Consider the following 25,550-nt stretch of genomic DNA (forward strand, 5'->3'; position numbering starts at 1 on the left):
TACTTGTAAAGCAACTTTATTTGTCCTTTATCATCATACTATTTTGTTACAAGCACCATTTTTATTTTAATAGTGATCATCTCAAATGATAATGTGTTGCCTTTGTAAAATCCAAACCAGATGTAATGTGATCGTCCAGCCACCCTGTGTCCACAGGACAACACAGTGAGATGACTCAAGTTTATGTGGTCAAATATGAAGCCCAATTATCCGAACATTGTGAAATCCATCTGCACAAAGAAAAATCACTGGGGGAGCCCTAATGTCAGAAGTACACAGAGGCAGCATTTGGAGAGAAGGCAGGGGCACAGTTACAAACCAACAGGTGCTCTCAAATAACAACCTCACTTTTCAGTTATAGTTAAGACTTCATCAAAAAGGGAAAAAATACCCAAGTGGAGCTTATGAAGAGGACCAGCACGTTCAAATTGAACACATGCAAGACAGAAAAACAAAAATAGACATTAAAAAAGTAGTCCATGTACAATTATACACACAAAATAAACAAATGGGAATTTATTGACAGACTAAGATGCAAGTGCAACAGAGCAACAATATATTATGTTTGCTCCAAGTGCCTCCTCCCCCACGTATCACTACACCATCTTTCCCATTTGTGAAATAATAATTTATAAAGAAAAATAATTTCTAATCCCAGGTTACTGGAGTCAAGTTTCTAAAATGAAAGGTCTTGGCCAGTAGTCCTATGATGGTGTTTAATTCTCAGATGCCTAATCACTACGGAGCAGGAGGCTATGCACTGCACAGGGATCATTATCCAAAGGCCTCTCTGACCTTGACTTTATAACCTCAACCAAGCTGTGAATCTTGATGTTAACATTTAAAAAGCTACAGCTGCCCACAGTCTGTGATGACCAGCTTCTTCGTGGGCGTGCCTCCCTTGGTACCCAGCTCTCCCATCTGTTGCACCACATCCATGCCATCCCGAACCCAACCGAAAGCCACGTGTTTGAAGTCTAGGTGTTCGGCTTTCTTCAGGGTGATGAAGAACTGTGAGTTGTTGGTGTCGCGCCCACGATTGGCCATTGACAGAATACCTGGACCTGTGTGCCGAACATCAAAGTTCTCGTCCTCAAACTTGCTGCCATAGATGGACTTTCCTCCTGTGCCGTCACTGTTTGTGATGTCACCGCCCTACAAGACCATTGGAGAACTTGTTAGTAGTGTTACATAGAGCTCTATTACTGAAAAATACATTATTTCCTCCGTGATATACAGTAATGATTTGATGGAATTATAAAAAACAATATTCTTTATTAGTAAAATAATTATTTAACAACTTGGATCATGAAGTATTACAGATGCATGTGCTTCAATTATATATCATGAGGTAGCTGTTATGCTGTTCTTCCTCGCTGCATAATTGTACACTGAGGTTCGTAGTGACACCACACGTGAATATCATTTTAAGATGCCAGTCCATGACGTGCAATATTTGAGGCATTGACCCAAGCAGATTAATCACATCCATTCAAATACAGCTCTAAGGTAACAATAATATCTGCTGGATTTTGTTTTGCCAGGTGAAGATTAAACACTGTAGTCAAATATACGAGTGCCATTATTACAAACATGTACAGTAAACACCAGTGAGCAAGTTTCACATTGTAATTATTAGTGAAACTGAAGTCATCTCCTCACCTGACACATGAAGGCTGGTATGACTCTGTGGAAGATGGACTCCCGCAGTCCAAAGCCTTTCTCTCCGGTGCAGAGAGCCCTGAAGTTCTCTGCCGTCTTGGGGACAATATGGGAGAAAAGCTCTATGGTGATAGTTCCTAGTGTCTGGCCATCAGCTGACACTTTGAGGAACACCTGTGGATTACTGTCTCTGGAGTGCTCTTGAACTCTAGACATCTGTGGTGAGAAGATACATGAGGCGTCGCTGCCGGCTGGGCCCATTCGGCTCTGACACTCACAGAAGGTCTTCTTGAAGGTTTCGGCGATCTCAGGGGTTTTGAACTTTGCTGCCAGCTGCTCCACTACGCCGTCGCCGTCTGGAAAAACAGAGGAGGAGACTGAAACCAAGAACAGACTAATGTGGTGCAGAAACTCACTTCATATCAACACTGTGTGTGTACCTGAGTAGTCGGTGGCAGTCCACAGCAGTGCATTAGCTGAGGCGTTCATGGGTTTGAGCTCCATCGCCTGTGAGATGGTGTGGTTGGCACAAACCCTCAGCACCTGCTCTCTTCTCATAAGGATTCGGTAGAAATGTTTGGTTGGGTGGAAGAGGATCTTGAGGTCACCAATGCCACGCTCCTTCCACTGGCCGAGGTCCCGGTCCCATCGGTACAGCTTGGCACGCTCCTTAAACAGGATTTCCTCGTCCTCCTCCCCAGACTTCGTCTCCACCTGAGAGAGAGACAACACGATGAGCTGTGGTGAGCATTCACTAAACTTATTTAATTTAATGTATTATAAAAAAACATTGCAGCTCAGCAGTGTAAGCTACCTCTGGTAGTGACACTATTGGCTCAAAGTGAATGTCCACATTATTAGGAGCATCCTCTTCATCACTGCCCTCTTCATCACCGTTGTTTTTTGGTGCTGAGGACACTGCGGGCCCAAAAACTGTCGCTCCAGCGTTTGCCCACGAGAAGTTGGAGTCTACATGAAAGAGAAAACAATAAATATGTAGTGAAATATAATCTTGCTGTGATGATACCTTAGTAGAGACCAATAGAGACATGGCAAGACAGTTGTCGAAAAGAAAAGCCAACCTTTGTTTCCAAATGCAAATCCCTCTGTGTTTTTGGCCAAGTCAGCAAAGGAGAAGCCACCAAATGAGTTGAAGCCAAAGGAAGAGTCTGTGGTGGGAGGGACAAAGTTATAATTAAGTACTTAACTTAATGCAGTTTATTTCACATCTTCTCTTTGTTTGCACAACTCCCACAGACACTGGGTTGGACACAGCATCATGAACAGTGTAAAGTTATGTGAAGCAATAACCCTGCCATAAACATAACTTGAAGTCAAAGATGATACTCAGTGGTAGAGGAAGTTTTGAATTTTTTTTTTTCTTTTTTGCTTAAAACGTACCAATGACACAATGTAATGCAATGAACTCCATATCAAAAGCAAGTACTCATCATAAAAATGGCTCCAGTAAGTGTGATGTTATTACATTAACAATATTGATACATCCATGATTAATAGGTTTGAAGGGAAAGAAAAAAGTTCTGAGAGACAAATTAGTTTTGATTTGATTTTTGGACTTTTCACTTTACACTACCTTTGAACAGTATAGAAAACTTAAATGGGGTAACAACATTTGAGCCGAACAGAACTGAATTTCATAATATACAAACATGGATGCTGTTAAATTGAAGTGAATGTCAGAGCTTCTTAACTTCACACAGGTTTGGGCTGTTAGGCCTGTAGTGATGCTAATAATTCCTCCTTTCCCACTGTTAAGTTTGGGGAAGGGAGTCAACTGGACTAAGTGCTTCCACAGATACATATACTGATGAGCCGGTGAACAGATCAACACACCAGTTTATCAATGATTACATGTAATACATCATTGATAAATCTTGTGAAGACGGTTGTTTGTTTCTAAAGCTGGCAGGAATATTTTGACTTAGAAGATTGTATCTCAAATTGAACAAACCAGTAAGGTTCCACACTCAACGGGTAGACTGTCAGTGGTCTTACATCTACAGTGAGGAACAGGAAATAGTCTATACCTTGACTGGTTGTAGTAGAAGAAACAGTAGAAGCTGCAGTCCCACCGTTGGAATCTGGCTCTGAGCTCTTCTTTGTTGACAGGTCAATGGGAGAGCTGCTGCTAGGAGCTTCACTTTGAGTCTCTGTTGGCTGGTCTGAGGTCTGCTCCTCAGGTGCAGATATGCTGCCTGCGGTGTCTGTGCTGCTGGATGATGGGACTGGCAGCAGCTCCTCTGAGGGTTCAGCAGTGGAGGCCATTCCAGCTTTGTTTAACTGGGCATCCTAATACAAATTTAGGAATGAAACTCACATTACCTTCACCGCAACAAATACATTTTTGACAATAACAAATATTGATACCATAATTGTGCTATAAATGCTACATTAACAAAATATAAATAATATAACCTGGCCATCACATTGATGGAGGAGAAACAGTTGTGTTTTTGAATCTACCACATGCATGAATACTGTGTCATCTATTGTGTTTAGTAGAAATGTCCCAAGCATATCCTAAGGATCGGTATCAGGGCTGATCTGGGCAGCCGGCTAGGGTTGCAGCACCTCTTCTTTAGGACAGCCAGCATCCTGCTTCATAAGCCAGAGAAAATTAGCCAGTGTGAATGTAATTATTTGGGTGCAGCGGTGAATGAGTCTCAGTTCAGACACTGAGGTTGGAGAAATACACAAACATAAATACAAATGTCGCCAACAGTACGCCAGATCAGCTGTTACTAATTAATGTTGATTCTGTTAGCAAGTTGATGACAGTCCTAAATTAAACTTGGCTGTTGTCGGTTTGTGAGCTCTCTACGCAACACTGTCAGTTCTCATCAAAAATAGCTTCTGAGGAAAGAACCTCCACTCTGCAACACCACTGTAAAAAAAAACACAAGTGAACCCAGTTTTTTTTAGTGAGACATCACGGTCAGAGTAGTATTCTTCCAAATCAACTTTCATTTCATATCATATCAATAATTTAAGCTTATGAACTTTATATTTTTCAACCATGATCTTCAGTGTTTGGATCAATAAGCTCATAGCGTAAGTCTCAGATCAGACTTGGTTTTGGCAGATACCCAGTATTAAAGGACTCGGATCAGGGCCAAAAAACTATTGGGACATCCCTAGCATTTAGATTCAGTCTACTTGTATGCTTATTTGCCTTCAATTATTATTCAGTGCTTTTCTAAATGCTGTATCTGTTACCAGGTCTTGCTGTGCCTTGCGGACTTCTGTCTCAAAGTCTTCAGGCTTGTCGTGGTCTGTGTCGCTGTCTGTGGTGCTCAGGCCACAGAAGAAGGTGGGTGGAAGCTGGAGGCTTTTGGCCTTCTCCTCCTCCTCCGGCGTCGGCTTCTTCTCCCACACCACCTGGCAGTCTGGCTCTGAATGCAGTATACACAAGTTTAGGGCTAGAGAGTGGCACACTGAATCAAAGCAATGGTACTTGATGAATAAGTGAGGTTGAGCTATTGGACATAATAGAGTATCACTGTGTGACAGGATGTAACATACATACCATCACCACATGCTGCATCCTTTTTCTCAGGAGGATCAGGGTAGAGCTTTCCATTCAAGGCTTTTACTGCTGACTCGTAGTCCTCATCTGGAAATCAAAACAAATTCAAGTATTTAGCGTAAATTACATTTCGTAATCATGTTTGCCAAGAGAGAAGATATGTTGATTCCATTGTTCCCACTTCACTCCTACAGACTTGGACATTGGAACAAGAGTGATTTACATTTATTTTTCCTATATTCAAATTTCGTGATGGTTATATGGAATGTATTTACCGTAGTCACATAGGCATAAAGCAAGGTGAGCTTGCTTCAATAAAACAGCACAATGCAAAAGCACTAAAGAGCTTTTCTACCACTCTAAGGGGATTAAGACTATATTTCTGTTCATGAATGAGCTGACAGTAAATTAATGAAAGGTGACTATACTATCTATGGAAAATATTAAAAGAAATTTTGCAAAAATTTCACTCTTTTATATTCTTGTTGTATTTTCTTATTCTTGTTTTGTATGTTAGTTACCATCAGTATGATCATCACTGGAGTAGCCTGGTTCATTCTGGTAGCAGAAGAAAGTGAATGGCAGCAGGAGTTTCCTGGCTAAAGCTGCCTGTTCAGCAGTGGGTTCCCTGACATACACAATCTCCACTTCTGAGTCCTCCTCCAACCCTGCACCACCTCCTTCTGCCTGAGGGGGCCCTGTGACACACAAGTAGAACAGTACATAGACAGGCAGGTAAGGAACTGCTTAGAACAGATGAATCTGCTTCATTCCCTATATAACCGCAGGTGTTAGTTCCACACACACAAAAAAGTCATGCACAGCAAAAAGGAACGGCATGCATTTGATTTACAAATGTGTGAGACAACTTGTATTAAGAGAACATTTCTGTATGCATGTCTCTGTGTTTTTCATTCTATTTGACGGACTACACCACTTGTTGGACACATGATATTGTAAAATTAAACCGCATAAATACCACAGCTTTAACTCTAATTGGCCTTTGCACATAACTGGCAGAAGCCAGACTGGACAGGGAATTGCATTTCACACTGTTGCTACACATCCTGCACTAAAAATGGAGTGTGTGACGTTTGCACAGTGCATTCCTCTCTGAGGGAACACTCTGTGTGGAATCTTCTCAGCTCACTTTTCAATAGACATTAACTTTAACTGACGTGCCTGCTGTTGGGATTCAAAACTCAAGTTTGATTCTGTCTATTGTTTAATCAACTGGTCATTAGTAATTACCTCATTACATTATCACATTTCCTTACCCAACCCAATTTTAGCATCACTGAAAAACCTTTACACCCCTATGAACTCAAGCATAGTATGAGATCTTATGACTGTCCTTAAGATCGAGATTCAAGACTCAGATAAGAGAAAGTCTAACCTAACATAATTTGACATTTGCTCTTTGGTTAGCAGGAGAAACACTGTGAAGATAAAATTGAAAGTTTACAAGAGGAAAAATCTAACGACAATATAAGAGCTCAAACTAATAGTTTTTGGTCAAATTTCACTTAAATTCATTTAGACATGGGAGCTGTGAACCACGATGTCAAACTGCTAAGTTTATAATGAGTCATATGAAAGAATCATTTATGATAATACTGAATTACAACTCATCTAAGATAAAATGGATCTTCTTTTATTGAACTAAATCTAAAGGAGGAGCACTGAATTAGCAGATACAGAAAATCAAAACACCACATTTTGTCATTTTAATTAACTGCCTTTTATGAGATTATATAACTGCATCACTCACTACTTCGACAATGACTGATGAATTAGCAGATACAGAAAATCAAAACACCACATTTTGTCATTTTGTATAACTTCCTCCTGTGTGAGACTCTTATTATAATATATATATATATATATATATATATATGTATAATATTATATATCTATAATATCTTAGATTATATGATATGATGTATTATTATAAATTAATAAAATTCTTTGTATATTAAAAACTGCACCTCCACACACTGGACATGCAAAACATTAGCTCCACTGGTTTTTCCACTCCGTGCATCCAGGTTATTTTTCTCTAGTAGTAAGGGCCAGCCAGGTGACAGCTGAGAAGTGTTAACACACACTGCAGTGATTAGAGTACCTGGGGGTTCAAATTGGGTGGTTGATGTGCTGGTCCAAAAAGCCATTGGGTTATCTTTGAAAAGCCTAAAATCCAGCCCTAAGGGATGATGGGTTGTTGGGCGAAGAGAAACTAATTGTGAGGTTGGTATCATAATCAGAAAACAAGGCCAAAAGTGTTCAAATAAAAATGTTAAATACTATGACCGTGTGCTGACTGAAATATATAAAAATGTGTTCTAAGTATTGGTACTAGACAATCTATGGGTATGCAACATACAGTATGTGCAGAACCAAAAACCTGCTGTAGATCATTTACTGTATTCATGTTTACTAAAGATACAGGGATATCTTGAGTAAATTAAACAATATACAGCATAGAAAGTGGCTACATGTGGATGAAATGAGAAATCAGATTTTAATCCAATTTTCCAATTTCTGTCCTAGTAAAAACTGAGGAGGGTCTTGGCTGGGTCAACTAAGATGATGGAGCAATGAGATGCAGATGGAACAAGACAATGAAGTAAAAATAAAATGAACAAAACAGTCATGATACTCATTCAAAAACAGAAAATCAGACAAATATTTCACATATACTGTATTAAGATGTGTTTCTTTTTTACCTTTCTCTGGGATTTTGAACGCAGGTGCTGCAAGTGAAGCCTTGGCAGGTCGTCCAGAATCTTTGGCTTTCGAACCAGATGCAGATTCCTCTGTCTCAGAATGAGATTTAGGAGTGCCAAAAATCTTCTGAAGGCTATCAGTGCCAAAGACAAACTTAGGGGGAGACACCACTGTCTTTGAGGTGTTGGCTGGACCCGGAGACCCAGGTGCACATGGCTTACTGTCAGGGGAAAGCTCTGTACATTCCTTTGTGGTCTCTTCCAGAACAGCAATGGCTGCCTTCCCACATACAGCTGTAGCAGTCTTTGCAGATCCTGCAGCTCCACTGTCTTGAGATGTGACAACTCCAGATGTCACTGGGTTCATAAGTTCCTCTTTCCCTTGTGCAACCTTAGCCTCCTCAAAGACCTGTTTGAATGTATTTGCAGTATCCTGCAGTTTGAATCTCACAGCTAACTGCTCAATATTAGCCTCTCCTACTTCAGCAAAGTCCATGGCACTCCAGACCCAGGCCTTCTCAGCACCTTTCATAGGTTCAAGCTTCATGGTTGCTGTGATCCAATGGTTGGCACAGATCTTAAGTACCTGGTCTCTTCTCATTATCAACCTCACTCGTTTGGTGTCATAATTCTGCAAGATCTTGAGGTCTCCGATACCCCTCTCCTTCCACTGACCCAGTTCTTTGTCGTAGCGATACAGTTTGGCCCTATGACTGAAGACTACCTGTTCATTTTCCTCTCCTGTAGAAATCTCCACCAGATCAGGCAAGGGGACCACAGGTTCAAAGTACTGGCCATCCCTCTCTTCATCCTGGGTTACATCTTGCTCGTCATCAGTACCCACTGAGGCTCTGCTCTGGTTAAGTTTAGCAGGAGACTTAGATGGGCTAATGCCAGGTTGAAAACTGAAGCTGAACCCACCCGTAGATTCTCCAAAGCGGAAAAGGTTCTTTCTCAAGGGGCTACTGGCGATGGGAGAGGCATAGACTGATGAGTCAGCAGTATCATCTAACGCTTCTTCTCGTAGGTCATAGTTATCCCACTCCAAGGTGGGGCCAGTGGTTTCACTGTGAGCCTTGATTACGAGGCTTGACACGTTGCTGGATGTTGTAACATCTGCCTGGTTTTCATCATCTTTGATCTTTGTTTTCTCATCAGTCAAAAAGAATTTCAGGTCTTTCAAACCAGACTTCATTTCCTCTGCTTTCTGAATGAGATGTGCCGTTCTACCTGTGTCAACCAGCTTGTGGGGGGTTTGTAGGGGAATGTCCAAAAGAAGTCTCTGACACTCTTCAAACTTCTCTTTAAACTCCTCAGCAAGCTCTGAGCTTTTAAACTTAGCAGCCAGCTGTTCAAGATTAGCATCTCCATCAGAAAAGTCATTGGCCATCCAGATCCATGCTTTATCCGAGCCTGCCAAGGGCTTAAGATTCATGGTGGTGGTGATCCAGTGGTTGGCGCACACCTTCAGAACCTGCTCTCTTCTCATCAGCACCCTGAGCCTGCCATTACTGTTGTTTTTCAGGAATTTGAGGGTTCCCACACCACGCTCTTTCCACTGACTGGTGCTGGAGTCAAATCTGAAAAGTTTGACGCGCTGAGAATAAAGAACTTGTTCATCCTCCTCCCCTGTCACCAGGTCCACCTTCTCCGGCATCTGAACCACTGGTTCAAACTGGATATCATCATTTTCCTCCGTTTTATACATGCCGTCATCCTCCAGTTCATTTGAGGCATCTGCCTTTGTGGGGGTTGCCTGGAATGATGAAAACACCTGCTCACCGGCCCCAGAGAAACCTTTGAAATCGGGGTCTTTCTGGCCAAACTGGAAGTCTGCTCCAGACGACTTTGCCAGGTCAGCAAAACTGAATGTATCGGTTTTTCCAGAAATTAATGGATTTTGATCTTGCTCCGTTTGATCCACTGAGGAAGTAGACTCATTTTCTTTCTCATTGTGTTTCTCTGCTATGCTTTTAAGAAAACTGGAGGCTGACCCTGATGGAGGTGTTGGATTATCAGTTGAGGGGGTTTCTTTACTAGTGTCCTGAATGCCAAACTTGAAGCCACTGGATGGAATGGGCATTGAGAATGAAAAGCCTGAAGCACTTGTGGTACTAGATCCAGACTGAGGAGCTTCAAACTTGAAAGAAGAAGCTGAGCTTTTATCTTTGTTTTGACCAAACTGAAAAGTGCTGCCAGTTCCAAAAGGCATTGTGAATCCAGTTCCAGCAGGCTGACTTGATGAACTCTTGGTTCCAAAGGTAAAGCTGAAGGTGGAGGCTGAGGGAGCAGTGCTGGTTGTGCTTTTAGCATTGGGATTTGGTGTCTGACAAGCCAAACACTTACTGGCAGAAGCATTGTTTCTCACCAGACAAGTGTCACAATCCCATTCTCCATCTTTCTTGGCAAACATGGCTTCTAAAGAGGGTGCCTCATTTGGGGTGTGGCAGGAAACACATTCAGCAGCTGATGCATCATTTCTGACCAGGCAGGCTTTGCAGCTCCACTCATCTTTCTTTGCAAAATCAGCCCCAAATCCTGAAATTGCTGTCAGATTTGATGATACTGGAGCCCCCTCTGTTGACTTGGCAGCAGGGTTGGGGCTATTACAGGCAACACATTTGTCAGAAGAGGCTTCATTTCTTACTTCGCATACATCACAGTCCCACTGCCCAGGCTTCTTGCTAAACTGGGCACCAAACCCAGAATCAACAGCAGATATAGAGGGCTGCGTTGCAGGTGCATCTACAGCTGGTGTGGTTTGTGCTGTGGCAGTTGTTTTAGCTGAGGCTTTAACAGCTTTACAAGAAACACAACTGTCTGCAGAGCCCTCATTTCTCAGAGAACATGTGTCACAGTCCCACTGCCCTGGCTTCTTTCCAAAGCCAGAACCAAACGCACTGGTTACTGTGTCAGCAGGTTTTGAGGTGCCAGTCCCAAATGTAAATGAAGATGGTATAGAAGCACCAAAAGCACCAAATCCAGTAAATGTAGAGCCAGAACTACTGGGTTTTGATGAATCAGTCCCAAATTTGAATGTAAAGGGACTGGCTTTGGTTTCAGCAGAAGCCTGAATGTCTGGTTTAGATGAAGAATTGGGATTGACACTTTGACATGCAACACACCGCATATCTGTGGGTTTATTTCTTACACAGCACACAGTGCAGTCCCATTCCCCTTCTTTGAGTGCAAACTGGGCTGCCAGTGACTCTGAATCTTTTAAGCTTTCCTCTTTCTTCTCCTGTTGATCGTGCACTTCTGGCGATTTGAGTACAATTTTCTGGGCTTCCTCAAACTTAGCTTTGAAAAGCGATGCCTCATCTACTGTTTTAAAGCGGATGGCCAGTTGCTCTGTCTTAGGCTCTTCATCTGCATAATCAATGGCATTCCAGACCCAGGATTTGTCAGAGCCAGCATTCGGTTTCAGTAGCATATCAACAGTGATGTAGTGGTTGGCACAGATCTTAAGGACCTGTTCCCTTCTCATTAAGAGGCGGACCTTCCCTTTAGTGCTGTGTTTTAGGATTTTGACATTGCCAATACCCCGCTCCTTCCACTCTTTTGTCTCTGTGTCAAATCGATATAGCTTTGCCCTATTGCAAAACATCTCCTCCTCCTCTTCCTCACCCGTTTTCACATCTACTTTATCGGGAAGAGGTACAATGGGTTCAAAATGAGGGCCATCCTCATCCTCTTCAACATGAGTGCTGTCATTGTCACTTTCTGCTGCCCTTTCTTCTTCTGCTGCATAATTGGGTAACCCAAATACTGGCTTGGTAACATCCCCAAATTTAAATGGCTGGTCCACATTTCCAAAGAGACTTCCAGTGCCAGTGTTCTGTGCAGAATCAACAAAGGAAAAGCTAGTAGCACTTTTAGTGCCAAAGGTGAAAATGCTTGTTTGGCTGGTAGGCTGCTCCTGAGTAGGAGGCTTCTCTGGAACAGCATCTGTTTTAGTGGGAATGTCTGACGTAAGAAGACCAAGGAGACTTTCACTGTGCTTGGCCTGAGAAGCTGAGAAAGTGAAATCTCCGTCATTGGATTTAAAGTTGGAGTTGAATTTAAAAGCAGCTGAAGGTGTTGACTGGGCAACTGCCCCTGCTCCAAAACTAGGCACTTTGGGGACTTCAGCAGGTGCCTGCTGACTGAAAGACAGCTTCCCAAAGTCCACTGGCTTTCCTTCTATGCTCTTTGGTGGCTGAACAGGGACAACAGATGGCTTGGTGAAGTAGCCAGGCTCAGGTAGAGGAGGGTTAGTGGTTTGTTGGGTTACACTCTGGCCATAATATTCTTCACTATATGGGGAAAGAAGGCTTGTGGCTGGCGATTCAAATCGCAGAGGGGCACCAAAGACTTGCTCTTGAGGAGGGTAAATGCAGGTTGGGGCTGTTTGCAGTGGAGGTGTGTGAGTGGGCTGCTGGTAGGCATACATATGCTGCTGAGGTGGCATACGGTTCATACTATACATTGGGCCCTGTGTAAAGAGAGAAGAATAAAAATCAAATGTTACTCTGTGTACTCCAAAGCAAGTTTATTAATGTAAACCAATGTTAGATGATGATTACCTTGGTGGGGGTTACATTTGCTGCTGTGCGCAGGAGATACTGAGAGTTGTAAGCTGGAGATTGGTTGTAGTACACAGAAGGGCCTGTGGTGGCAACTTAAAGAAGGACAAATTATATATATGAAGATTGTTAATTTTACAAGCAAAGTCTGTCTAATACTTGTAGAGAAAAATATAGAATATTTAGACATGCTTTGGTTCTATGTGCTGTGTTTACCTGTTAAAGGGGCACCGTGGTAGGACTGGACTGGGGTAAAAGGCTCCTGTAGGCCCTCAGCCCCGTAGCTTTCCCCATACATCTTATGATGAGGAGAGCCTGCGTTCCCCGAAGAGTTGTGCCTCAGATCATGAACTTCATTCTGCAAAACAAGGAGCTTAATGAGAAACAATTTGACACATCTATACAAAACATTTAGACCAAAATCTAAAAATGTACATACAATGGTGATTTGGCATCAATCCATGTAGAAAATCAACATTTTATACTGTGACATTCTCATGTTAATGAATGTCTGTCACACAGTTCCTGGGGTATTTGTTTTCCTCGACTGCAGGGTTATCATAAGAATCATGTGCAATTTCTCCTGTTTTCTAAATATACTTTCACATTCCCATAAGTAGCTTCCCTGATTTCTGATTTACTGTTGCTGCAAACTCCTTTGTCCATGTTTACCTTTTGTCATGATAAATTCAGCATAATGCACCCAACTATGGCTAACAGCATACCATACTCACCACTCTACTGGCTTCGAGTTTTGCTTTTAAACTTAAGTAATGTTAGTGATCACCTATTACTTCTAAATGGAATCACATGTCAGGTTGTGTGAAATCAAATTTAAAAAAAGATGTTTAATCTCTAATCCTGACCTTGAGGGCTTCAACTTGCTGACACAGCATCTGAAGGAGACTTTTCTGGTCCTCCACCCAATGAGGTGGTGTCTTGGGAGAAATCTGAATGACAAGGTAAAGAAATTATAAGAAAGTTACTAATTGTGTTTTGAATCAAAATCTCTAGGATAACTACAAGGAAACATTTAAAATTTAAAAAGACACAAAGAAGCCTCAAGTGGTCTTGATAACCAAAAATGTGAACCTACCAATCTTTTGGAAGGAGAGACCAAGCTTTTGTTAGGAGAGGGAGTGGAAAACTTGATGTGGGATATGGTGGCACTGGTTTCTGTGGGATGAGCAGGGCTAGAGTGGGCTGGTCTTCTTCGACAATCCTCTTCTTTCTCCTCGTCTTCATCCATGGCCTCCCCACTCTCCCCCAACTGCTGGTTCACGTCATTCAGGAGGTCCACAACTTCCTCCATGGACACAGGCAGCTGGGACACAAAACGTGGGTTATTCTGCTGCAGAGTTCACATTTACAAGTATAACCAGTGTCCATCATGCTAACTCAATCAGCAAATAGTATGTCATTAAACATGAATTGTGAAATTTTAAGTCGCTAGTTTTGTCTTTGATATTTTGAAGGTTCAAAAAATTACCTTGTCAATGTCGTCAGCATTGGCATTGTAGATCTTAGACAAGTAGGTCCTGAACTTTCTCAGGAACGTGATGCACCTGTCTTGGGTCTCCTCAACCCCATTGCTGGCCTCCTCTGACAGCCGCTGGTAGATCTGCCAAGGAAACAGAGCACATCATAAAAAAAATTGAACATGAACATGGACAGGTGTCAGAAGCACCAGCTTCCATATTAAGATACACCAATCTGATATCACGTTAGCGGACTGATCCAGGTGAATTTTTGGGAATCATCAACAAATAGGAATAGGGTAGTTCAGCGGTTGAAAAATGTCAAATGGAAGGTGCTGTTTTGACGCAAAGATAAACTGCTGAAAATATTCTACATCAAGTGTACATTTAAATGGATACTGGACTGTTTCGGTGGGTGTTTTTAAAACTCTCTATGACATGTTTTTTTTCTCTCGAGGTCCTGTGCTCCCGGTTTGCGTTCTAACTGCGCGCTGGACAGAATCTACTGTGGGTAATGTAACGACTATTCATGAGTACCTCAAACAACCCCACGTCAAAAAACTCTTATGTACATGTTGTGGCACTGACAATGGATAATTTTGTAATTGTTCCCACTTTGCCATTTCATACTACTATTGGCATCAATCATCAAAATGTGCTGCAATACAAACAAAACCGTATTCACAGTTTTCATTACTATGAAAAATAGTTAGAATAAGCACATCTACATCTGTATTATCAGGTCTGGTGCTAACACACCTCCCAAGATGCATGTTTATTAGGCCTAAGCTCATAAAATGTCATCTATTCTTAATAAGAGATTATTTTATTACATAATTTATTATTCCTGCTTTTTAAGGGACTTTGTAGCCATTAGTTGCCATCAGTGGGAGCTGATCGAGTAAACCTAAAACTGAGTTAGTGAGTGAGTGAGTGAGTGAGTGAGTGAGTGAGTAAATACATACATAAATACAAAAAATAACTAACTTATCTCATTTATGTTGTGTAGAAGCCAATGACTTACCTGAGCCAAATGCCAGACGGATGACATGTTATTGATGGTTTCCAAGGTAGCAATGGCCTCTTCTGTCCTGCCTTCAATGTCAAGGAGAGTCGCATATGCTATCTTGAATTCCTCTTCATAACCCTTCACAGATGAAATCTGAACAGGGACAGATACAAACTGTAAGTGGGAATCAAACCGCAAACTCTAACATCTATCATGCTCTACCATTTGACCTACAGTACTACTGACTGATTGAAAAATGTCAACAAAAAAAATGTGTGACCTGTTTGACAACAATTTATTAAGTTCTTAAATAAAAAAAACAAAGGTCATTCATTAAATGAATTCCAAACCAAGAAAAGAAACACACTCACACAGCACAGCACTCGTGTTCATAATTCATGAAAGCATAAAAGACTGAATCTAATAGCTATTCTTATGCCAGAGATTCAAAGATGATGTTATTTACAGGCAAAGCGAAAAACCTTCACATCTTTAGACTCAAGACTAGACTGTCTCAGGAAAGAGTGGACAAGGTGCAGCCACCCAACCCATATCCAAACTGTCTTATAATAAAAAGAAACCATGAGCACAATATTAACCTGTATGTCTTTGGAGGGAAAGTGTATGAAGAGGGGGTCAAGGGGTTCAGGTATACTGCGTCTGTTTTTGATCCTTTCCAACAGTGGGAGGACAACTTTCCAGTAGTGGACACTGCGGCCGATGTACTCCTTCTGGTCGTAGTACGAGTTCACTCCATCACCCTGGGTTATTAAACATACAAACACAGCCAGATGACGGGGGAGGTGAGCCAGCCACATTAGCTTAATGCAGGGCAGATAATATTAACAAGGTAAGAAAAACAGTGCATGCAGTAGTTTCTTCAGTTGCAAATTCTACACTAAACAAATGCACACAGTCAGAGAGGCAGCACATGTGGCCGTTTCGACAACTTAAAGTTGATCACATTTAGCAGTTGTAGAGTGAGTGACAGAAAGGAGCAGGTGTAAAGGCATGTGTGTCCCTGCGCAGTATCTGGCAAGGTGCTGTGTTATCTAAGTGGTGTTTTTCTGTCTGTGCTGAATGTCTGTGTGTGCATGACTGCCACCCACATAACTGATGCTTTTCTCCCACTGCAGTCAAGTAGCATTCATAGTGTAAAGGCAGGGGAAGAACTTTTAATACAGTAATCTGTAGATTTACTTGTCAATCACAATTTAAGTTAGCAAGTACAGTGTTTTTAGTGATTTTGAGTTTACTACTTATCCATTTAAAGGCACACAAAAGACTCTTGCTCTGCTATTCTAACTACAATCAAACAACTATATCAGTACACAAAATCTGTCAAAAAAACACCAAAACAAAAAACAAAACAAAAAAAAAAAAAAACACAAAACAAACAAAAATGTGTGCATGTGTGTGTACCGTCTGGCTGAGACACTGAGCCCAGTGGATGGCTAGTGCTGGTTGAAGCCCATGTTTCTCTCCAGCCCTCAGAGTGCTCAGTCCATGCTGCACAATCATCCGTAGCTTGGCTGACATGCTAGGGCTGCAAGAAGACAAGCATCAAAAGCACTGTTTAAATAATTACACTAAAATGAGTGAGTACCCTGTTTTGGCCTGTTCATGTCACTTATGAAACTGCTAGACACTCAAATACTCTGCTTCATTTTTGACCTAGTGTCTAAATATTTTTTAACAGTGACACAAAGAGCTTCAATGTAAGTGTTTTTGGGAAAATGTTGAGGCAATATCAATTAGCAACTGATTAAGGTCTATAAGAGAAATAGCCTGACAGCTAACAGCCATACTGACATTTAAATTAAGTTAATATTTAGCGTTTAAATACATTAACTTCATTACTGGCACCATCACTATTTAAATTTTGCAGGATTGACAACATTCAGAGAGTGAGATAAAAACTATTTGACAGGCAGACTACAAAATGATTCTGTACTTGCATAATGCACTCTAACGCTGCCATCTCAATATCAGATTTTGATCTGACTTGCCTATATTGTCAGAATATTTTCTGAAACTGCTCATGGTCCAAGGCATACATGGTTTTACACACATAACCACAACACAACATTGAAATAACTGGTCTTGTATTGTTAGATATTCTGCAAACAATGTGCTTTAAACAATGTAATTTGTTAAAGTAAATAAAGGTAGCTGATCATATCCATTATGTCAGATGTGGTTGATATAATCACTTATAACAGCTTATACTTAGGCAGATATACTATATGTTCAGTTTTAACCCAGGTTACTGGTGACTTTTTGTCTTCGAGTGCCTTATCCAATCTGGATCTCAGGAGTTCTCAGACTCACGCTGCTCGTTTGTGAATGAGGCTATAGATGGCATCCCACCACTCCCTCTGTCTGTCAGTGGTCAAGAGGCGAAGTAGAGGAAGGGGGAGGCAGCGAGGTTCATAGAGCTGCTGATGTTGCTGCTGGTTCATTCCGCTGCTGATCTTTGCTGTCTCCTGGAGCTGGCAGTGACTACAGAACACCACACCTTGTAAAAACACCTGGAGGGAAAAAACAAGACAGGAGACAGAGACATGTTTACATTTTGAAAGAAGTGCAGGAAACCACAAATTTCAGAATCAATTATAACAACAATAAAAAATTACAATAGGGTCCTCGCACCCTTTATTGCTCCGGCCCTAAAAATAAATAAAAACAAAAAAAACCCCAAAAGGAACAGCAAAGGCGTATATGGTTGGATTGGATTTAGATTGCAGTAGGCAAAACAGATCAGTTGGCTAAGCAAACCTTTTATTTTTTATTAGCAAAGACATATGTTGAAGTCATGCAGGTAAGGCTTGCGTGCTTCTCGTTTATAGCCAGTGTGGACTGTTGCTTTCGTTAATAAATTATGTTAATCTGAAAAGGCAGCCCACATGGCTCCGCTTACCTCCAGGTCCAGCAGGCAGATGGACTCTGGTGCATTTGTGTCCAATTTGGAAGTTTCCAGGGTAAGCCTAGGAAAGAGCTGTGCTAACCAGTCCCGTAGGGCCGGTCTTTGAGCCAGGAGAGTCCACTGCAGTCCCAACCAACTCAGATGCTGCAAGTCACCACCATGCAGTAGGATGGAGCCTACAGAGGAGGCACCACAGTTATTACCATGTAGGAGTGAATAAAAATGGCATTTTATCTGCCACTATTTTGGAGTACCTGAAAAGTGAAATCTTACAGCTGTCAAAAATAAAAGTGAAATGGGAAAATAACAAACAACTGGAGAAATCTTCATGGTGCATTAGTAGTCAGTCAGATTATTAGGTTTGTACCAGTGTCCCATTTGGCAAGCTGAGAGAGCTCTGGAGCCGTGGTGTTAATGGAACGAATGTCATCATTGGCAATAAATGAAGATCCAGTGGAGGCCTGTGGTCCAAACAGGAGTTCAAACAGAGAGTCCTGACCGCTACGATTTCCAAATGCCTCCACCACCTACACACAGACAACATAAAATTATTTTGTCTGTTTCTAAAAATATAAAATAAAACATCACTTTGTCAGTGTTGTCTATGTCTGATATGATGAATATGATGCAGAAATTATTAATGTTAGTGCTGAACTGTAAAGACAAAGCAATAATGTATCTGCTGTAGTTGTGACAGAGAGGTAAGATGTTTGCATCATGCTGAATCATAAAGCCGAACTTAGGCTTTATGATTAGGCTTTATGTGTCAGATATTTTACCCATGCCAAATTAAATTAATAATAACATAATTAATTAAAATGTCCTTATGTGGCATAAAGCACTTAATTCCTGGTTAAAAACCTGGTAGTAAGCTTCAACTAAACTGACTCAGAACACACAGACAGACCTCTCTGATTAAGGTGGATGAATCAGTGCTCAGATTGAGCAACATGTGTCCAGCCTGACTCTGTCGATCGTTGGCCAGCAGTTCCAGGAGCGGTGGGGCTGACTGGTCTCTTTTGGTCACTTTAGGCTTTGGTCTGGGGACCTGGTGGAAGGACAACAAACTGTCAAAAGCTGACTATATTCAATAGTTCCTGGCTGTGGCTGCCAAATAAAATCTGTAAATGGAAAGGGAAGAACAAACTGACTGGCAGTTAGCTAGATGATAAGTACTGGGTATATTTGTGTTAATTGGTGTGTCAGTACCTGGTATGCCAGCAGGTAGCACAGTGCAGCCAGGTCAATGACAACCCTCCAGGTCTGTTGGCGATCCTGTGCTAGCTTCAACAGCAGTGTGGCAGCATGCAGGTAGAGGTGACCTCTCATCTCCACAAACACCTCACAAAGCTCATCTGTGTGGCGGCCTGCAACGCTGCTCAGTGTCTGCATAGCTTGGTCAAAACTACACACACACAAACACAGTTTTAATATAGAGTGCAGCGTTTCCGGCAGTTATGTTTGATTGGAATAATGAAAACAAATGGTCACCTAGAAGAAAACAGATGTTCACAATGCTATGAAAGACATGAACGTTGTATGTCTTCTGTAAGCATAGAAATTTAATTGAAAGAAAAAAAAAAGAATTGTGACTAGAAGGCTAGGATATATAAAAATATTATAAATATAATATAAAAACAGTCTTGGGGGAAATTACTTCAAAATCCAAAAATGAGAGTAAAGAGGACTTTAGGTTTAGATTTGATTTCATGGATACGGCTTGTCTACAGAGTATGCTTACAACACCCCAAGACCTCAACATGACATACCTTCTGAGCGCATCACGACTGGGCTCCATGATGCTCTCAGACAGTGTGATTCTCAGGAGGCTGCAATGGGCCAAAAGCAGCTCCCTCTGGAGACGCCGACACATCTTTTCATTGCTAGATACGCTGGGCTGAGCCAGATATTCCTGAAAAAAAGTCATTGATTTTTAGTATTATTTGAGTTGAACAGGTTAGATTTTAAGAAGCTTTCAAAAAAAGCATACTTGTCCTACCCTATCAAATATACTATAACTAGTGGCCCTCTAAATTTGAGTATATGCTCACCTGCAGTGTGCGCACTACCACTGTGTACCAGTCCAGGCTGTGGCTCAGCATGCCCCTTTTCTCAGCAGCCAGGCAATGTTTGACGGCCTCATCCAGTCGGCCATCCTGACAGAACAACTGAACCAGCTTCACATTCACATGTGTATCACCTGGCCTTGCTGCAAGCTCGGCCTGGAGAAGGTCGAATAACCGGTTCCAACCCTGCTGACCCTGACGACTCAACAGACGCTCCTGCGTGAAGCAACACAGATAAACCAAAAAGATGATCATTATGGCATCCTTTGCACTTTTAGTTATTAGGTACCTCCTTCCTGGATTGGATCTACACAGGACTGGCGAGCAAAGTCCTGTTCATGAAAAGTACGATTAAATTTAAGACAATGGCAACAGAGTGAGGTACAAATCAAATCAAATTTAAAGTGATATTAAATGAGTTCAATGGTATAAAGCTGCAGTGTACAACAGAGGTCTTACTGGAGATTCAAAAGAAAATAAGCCTCACCTTCAGGTTGAAGATTGCAGGGTTTCCTGGCAAAAGCTTTGCCGCTTTCTCCACCCAGAACTCTGCTCTGCTGTCACATTCATCCTTACTGACCAGTAACTCAGCCACCTTCAGCACCAGGTCCCTCTGGGCTGGGTTCAAGTCCACTGACCGCTACAAACACACACAGAGATGAAGGCATACTAGGGTCCGTTTTTTTTTTTTTTTTTACAAGCTTGCAGACGTGTGATCAATCCAAAGGACAAGATACTTCCAAAACTTTAAAGAGGTGGGAAAGAAAGATGAGGAGAATGGCTACTTTATTTATACCTCAGTCACATGTTGGGGTGCCAAAGATAGGGAAGCCTTATGAAGCTAATGAATAAACATGAGGAATCAAGTCAAAGGAAGATAGTTTCATACACTGTAAACCTGTAAAGCTGTAAACTTCAATGCCATTTTACTTCTTGATTTTATTTACTTAAGAAGTCCTACCATCTGCACCATATGCTCTGCTTTTCTTTTGGCTCTTAACTTTGTGATAACAATAAAAACTTGACACCTCCTCCTTCTCACACTATGATAATGAAATGTCTCATTTTCTTTTTAAATTTAATACAGTCTGGAGGTGGTTTTATTTAAGCTGCAAACTGTCAGCAGCAGGTTGCACTATAGTCAGTCCTGGTCATGCTGCTTTATGGTTCACCCTGTGTTTTAACAGCTCAGCTGGGCATTTTTCCGATCTGGTATACCCAGCTGGAGTACGATGACTTGCAATAAAAAAAAATTGGAAATGAATAGGGTTTATAGCCAATAGTACTCAACAATACCTAAAATCAACCCCAATACTGACTTTGCACATGGGCTCAGGATGTTCATGATTACAGTGGGGTTCCAGCTGGGTGTCCCATCTGAATAAAGGTGTATGGGGGAAAAAGCGACTTAACATGAGTTAACAAACATACCTATAGTTTTGTATATTTTATCCCATCAGTTAGAATCGAACTACACTGTTTTAAGTATTACTTCTGAAAATTTCTGAAGAGCATGTGCTACATTTCCAGACCGATTTCTGTTCTGTACAGTATAAAAATCAACTTAGACCCTCTGGAAGTGATGCATCACAGTGAGCATACAGTAGCCTTTACAAAGTCAGTCATATTTTTGTAACATGGTAATACAGCTGTGAATGGGTCTTTGTTGAAAACTGTTACTACTGGTGCATTCAATTTTGCTGAGAATCTGTGATTTAAGCATTGACTGCCTCTACATGCAAGAAACAACTAATGTCACTTGATTCTCATCACACCACAGCCCTCCAGAAGCCAATGAAAACCCTGAAAATGTTCATGTCCATTATTATTTGTCTGTCCGAGTGAGATGAATGCACAACCATTTCGGAAAACATAACAAATAAAGGGCATTAAATGGTCACTTTGATAAATGACCTACACAATCCTAGTGTTTGCAACTTTAAAATTTCACATAGCTGATGCTAAAGAAGGTAGGAAACATATCTAAAACTGTATGGTATGTGATGGAAGAGGTTGACAGGAAAGTAAATGAAAGTACATTCAGAGCTGCGTAACTTCCCCTCCCTATGCAGGTGTTAATATAAACCCCAAATACCTGTTTGGTTGGTACGCCAATAATTAAGGTTAACCTTGTATTCTAAAATAGATCTCTTCACAGCTCTGTCATTGAATTTCTTCAGCTCTGCAAACCTTCTATGAGGTGTAATGGCAGAACTAAAAGAGTTTTGGGTAACCTGATAGACAGGAACCCATTTACACCAACACCAAGTCCTAATTAACAGTCTGTAAATTCAAACAAAAAAGACACTGAAAGCTGAAGGAGTTAAGATGTTTAGAGAATCAGACGCTGGCAGCCAGATAAGCTGCAATGCAAGCTTGAGTTAAGACTTTATCCATGCTGTAGGGTTGGCTGCCTTGACACAAGCCATTTAATGTATGGTTATTGGGCTGTGGAATGAGTCCTCCATTACAAACCACCTGCTGTAAATTGGCATTGGATAAAATCCCAACCAAAATGAGGGTAGTTAACAAGGAGCATTGTTATCCATGTACTCCTTCATATTATTCCACATTTTCAATTTGAACTGTTGTAACTTTATGAATCAACTTGTACATGGACTGCACTCGCATAACATTTTTTAACCTGAATGACTCTGACTCACCCACATGCACACAACCACAGACTGGCCTGGCCATCGGTAGCAGTTTTAAGTTTGGTATTTTGCTCAATGCCCTTTTACTTTCACATGTGAACAGGAAGGAAGAACCGGACTTTAAACAACAAATCCTGGAATTCATTACATTAAAAGCAGGGTGTGTAGCAGACTTTGATCATCCTAATTTTAAAACACTAGGATGACACATCCACAAGCACATCTTGTAATGCATTCTTTCACAAAGAAAGGCTTTGTTTTGCACTTTTTTTTTTTTAACCAATGACATGTTTTTCCTACCTTGTAACATCCTATTGCCTTGTCAATGTCTCCCTCTTTCTCGTAGAGCTGTCCAAGGAATTTGTGTGCTTTCGGATCCCTCTGCTGGACCTTGAGATACTCTGATACATGTCTAGGAAGAGCATGAAACATGCAAAATTACTGTCAATATAACAGAGACATCTCTTTGAAGCAATAACACATTCACTCAATAACAGGGAAGCTTGTGTGCTTACCTTTTCGCAAGTTCATATTCCTTTGCCTCAAAGTACAATTTAGCAAATAAAAATCCTTTGACTGGCTTCTGTGGAAAGAAAACATTGAAGATGAATATCAGTAAAAGGACAATATTTGGAGTCATTTAAAAAATAAAAAAAATTCTCTCACTTTTGCTGGTTAGAGGCCATAATAATAAATGTCATTATGGCTTAAAATTCAATTTACAAGATGTCTTTTTGGATGGTTTTATCCTAGATACAAATGACCCCCTGTCCTGACATAGTAAAAACAAACAACTTCTCAGCCAACATGGCTATGGAATTAAATCCATTTATGATTTACTTCTCGCCTTCCTTGTCCACCAGATTTGAGCTAGTGGTGCCTGTCAACTTGTACTTGCTGAGGTTTAATACCTACATGGATACTTGTTCCATTATAGTGTTTTTTTTCAATATGGTACAGAGTCAACTCGACTTTACTTGCTTTTGGTGCCAGATATTTCTTTAGATTCTGTGTTGCCAGGATATGGGATAATTTAACTTTGCACATTAAGATAATATAGTAAGCACCCTAGTTTTGAAAACGGTTTAATCATTTCTTATGAGCGACTTGACTCATTTTTGTATCATTTATTTATTTTGATGTTTGATTTGAAACGATTTCGTTGATGACAAAAGAAGTATTTGTTGTGTTGGGTTGTTGATAGTATGTCACCCAGTCGCCTGGACTTTGCCATCTCTACATCAAGACCGACAATGAAATCACTGTGATTTTTGGACTTTATATTGAAGTTTATTTATGCCATCATTCTCTCCTTGTTATTCGTAGATCTCAGCTAGTAATTAAAGGTGACCCCCAGTCTGTGGATCAAACTATTGAGATCAGGCACACTATATCTTTAGCATCTTTTAAATCCTTGCATAAAACATTATGATTATTTCATATCTTGATCACGCCACCTTTGCTATTTTATGATGCCTGTGTTCGTTTTTATTTACATGCTTCAGCTGTATATTTCATTGTTTTTCTTTTTAAGTAAAGCACTTAGCAACTTTGTTAAGAAAATTGCTGTATATATAAAGTTGTTTCTTCTAATTATTACTTCATAATGATATCAATCAAACTAAACTACACAGCCATTTTCACTCTTCTTACTAATACTATACAATCTAATGATTCAGACACTGCTTAGTGCAACATTAAAGTTAGGCTAGCTATGTACCAGTCCAGTAACTTCTGTTTAAAGATAGTCTAGTCAGCAGTTCGCTAAATAACAGCAAATTTCTGATAAAGTTAGTTTCGTGCTGCTAGTATAAATCAATTAATGGCGCGTATTCCGGTTAAAATCGGCATTAAGGCCATGTTTTTCCAAGTGTATAAAACTAGTATCAACTACACAAGTGGTCTAACTAGCTGACTGTGTCATTGCTAACTAGCAGGGCTAATCAGCTAGCGCTGCTGTAACAACCCTGCCGCGCATTTTCCGGGCATAAAGGGGAGGACAAGACGAGGCGTTACCATGCCGGTTTGCTAATGTCTGCGCTGCTAACCGGTTACGGTTATCAGAGTTTACACAGAACACGAGATTAAAGCGAAACTATTTAACGTCCCGTCAATTCAAACGTTAGCTAGTGTTCATTTAACCGGTTGTTGAGGCTGACACATGCTGGCTGACATGATGGCAGCAGCACGCTAACGTTAGCCGCCGGTTCAACTTACCTCTTTGAGTGAGGGAGAGGAACTCTGTACTGAGGAAACGTAACGGTCCACTTCAGCCTTACTTCGCCGCATGGCTTCCAAAAACAACTACCTCTAAAACGGCGGACTAAGGTGCATAGAATACCAGGAATTCACAAAATATATATTAAAAAAACTGACATTAATATCGGCTCGACTGTCACTCCTTAACGTTAACTGCCCATGATGATATTGCGCAGTCTCATTACCATCAAATGGCAGAGGGTCACGTGGGTCGTGCGCTTTCTTGAATCAGGCTCCTTAACCAATGAGAACCGTGTATTCAGTATGACGCACACTGACGCACTTTATTTTGAAGGAGGGGTGGTCAGGCTGGGTGAGCCCTCTTTGCATTAGGTGAAATGGTTATTGCTACTACTATACCTATTCTTTATACCACCAATCGAAGATCAATGAAACCACGGTTGGTGTCCAGTTTACATTTAAATTTTAGTTTGATCTGTATGTCCATGCAAATAATATAATAAAATATGCAACAAATATGCACTTGAGGATGAGTGAGGATACTTTCAAAAATAATGTTAAGTTCACAAAGTGCAGTAAAGAGGAAGAAAAACATTAACTCACTATTTTGTGTGAGTACCCTTAGCCTTTAAAACAGCACCAATTTTCCTCGGTACACTAGCAAATAGTTTTTCATGGTTGGCAGGTAGGTTGTTGT

At 40.9% G+C, this 25,550-nt stretch overlaps 1 protein-coding gene across 1 annotated transcript; it reads right to left on the minus strand.

Annotated features, from left to right (window-relative positions):
- LOC111218510 (E3 SUMO-protein ligase RanBP2-like) lies at nt 1-25,025 on the minus strand. The gene is made up of 29 exons (XM_022740845.1): nt 24,851-25,025; nt 23,149-23,216; nt 22,934-23,045; nt 20,467-20,619; nt 19,965-20,195; nt 19,683-19,825; nt 19,123-19,318; nt 18,821-18,961; nt 18,281-18,440; nt 17,908-18,089; nt 17,319-17,518; nt 16,410-16,533; nt 15,587-15,748; nt 15,003-15,140; nt 13,990-14,121; nt 13,597-13,824; nt 13,367-13,450; nt 12,717-12,858; nt 12,501-12,595; nt 7,936-12,409; nt 5,731-5,907; nt 5,210-5,296; nt 4,900-5,075; nt 3,711-3,972; nt 2,745-2,831; nt 2,477-2,631; nt 2,103-2,376; nt 1,663-2,018; nt 1-1,155 (listed from the first exon to the last, which is right to left on the minus strand). The coding sequence occupies exons 1-29, from the start codon at nt 24,920-24,922 to the stop codon at nt 850-852; spliced, it is 9,117 nt and encodes a 3,038-aa protein (XP_022596566.1). The 5' UTR covers nt 24,923-25,025; the 3' UTR covers nt 1-849.
- Between the last annotated feature and the right edge of the window lie 525 nt (nt 25,026-25,550).

Source organism: Seriola dumerili, unplaced genomic scaffold (genome assembly GCF_002260705.1).
Source record: "Seriola dumerili isolate Sdu_G_001 unplaced genomic scaffold, Sdu_1.0 BDQW01000052.1, whole genome shotgun sequence".
Lineage (NCBI taxonomy): Eukaryota > Metazoa > Chordata > Actinopteri > Carangiformes > Carangidae > Seriola > Seriola dumerili.

Bases quoted from the DNA above. Each gene is read 5' to 3' on its own strand.
- LOC111218510 (XM_022740845.1), bottom strand. From the start codon at position 24,922: ATGCGGCGAAGTAAGGCTGAAGTGGACCGTTACGTTTCCTCAGTACAG. The intron at 23,217-24,850 runs GTAAGTTGAACC...TTCTTTCCACAG, and splicing joins CCTCTCCCTCACTCAAAGAG to AAGCCAGTCAAAGGATTTTT. The intron at 12,410-12,500 runs GTAATCATCATC...CTCTTTACACAG, and splicing joins CAAATGTAACCCCCACCAAG to GGCCCAATGTATAGTATGAA.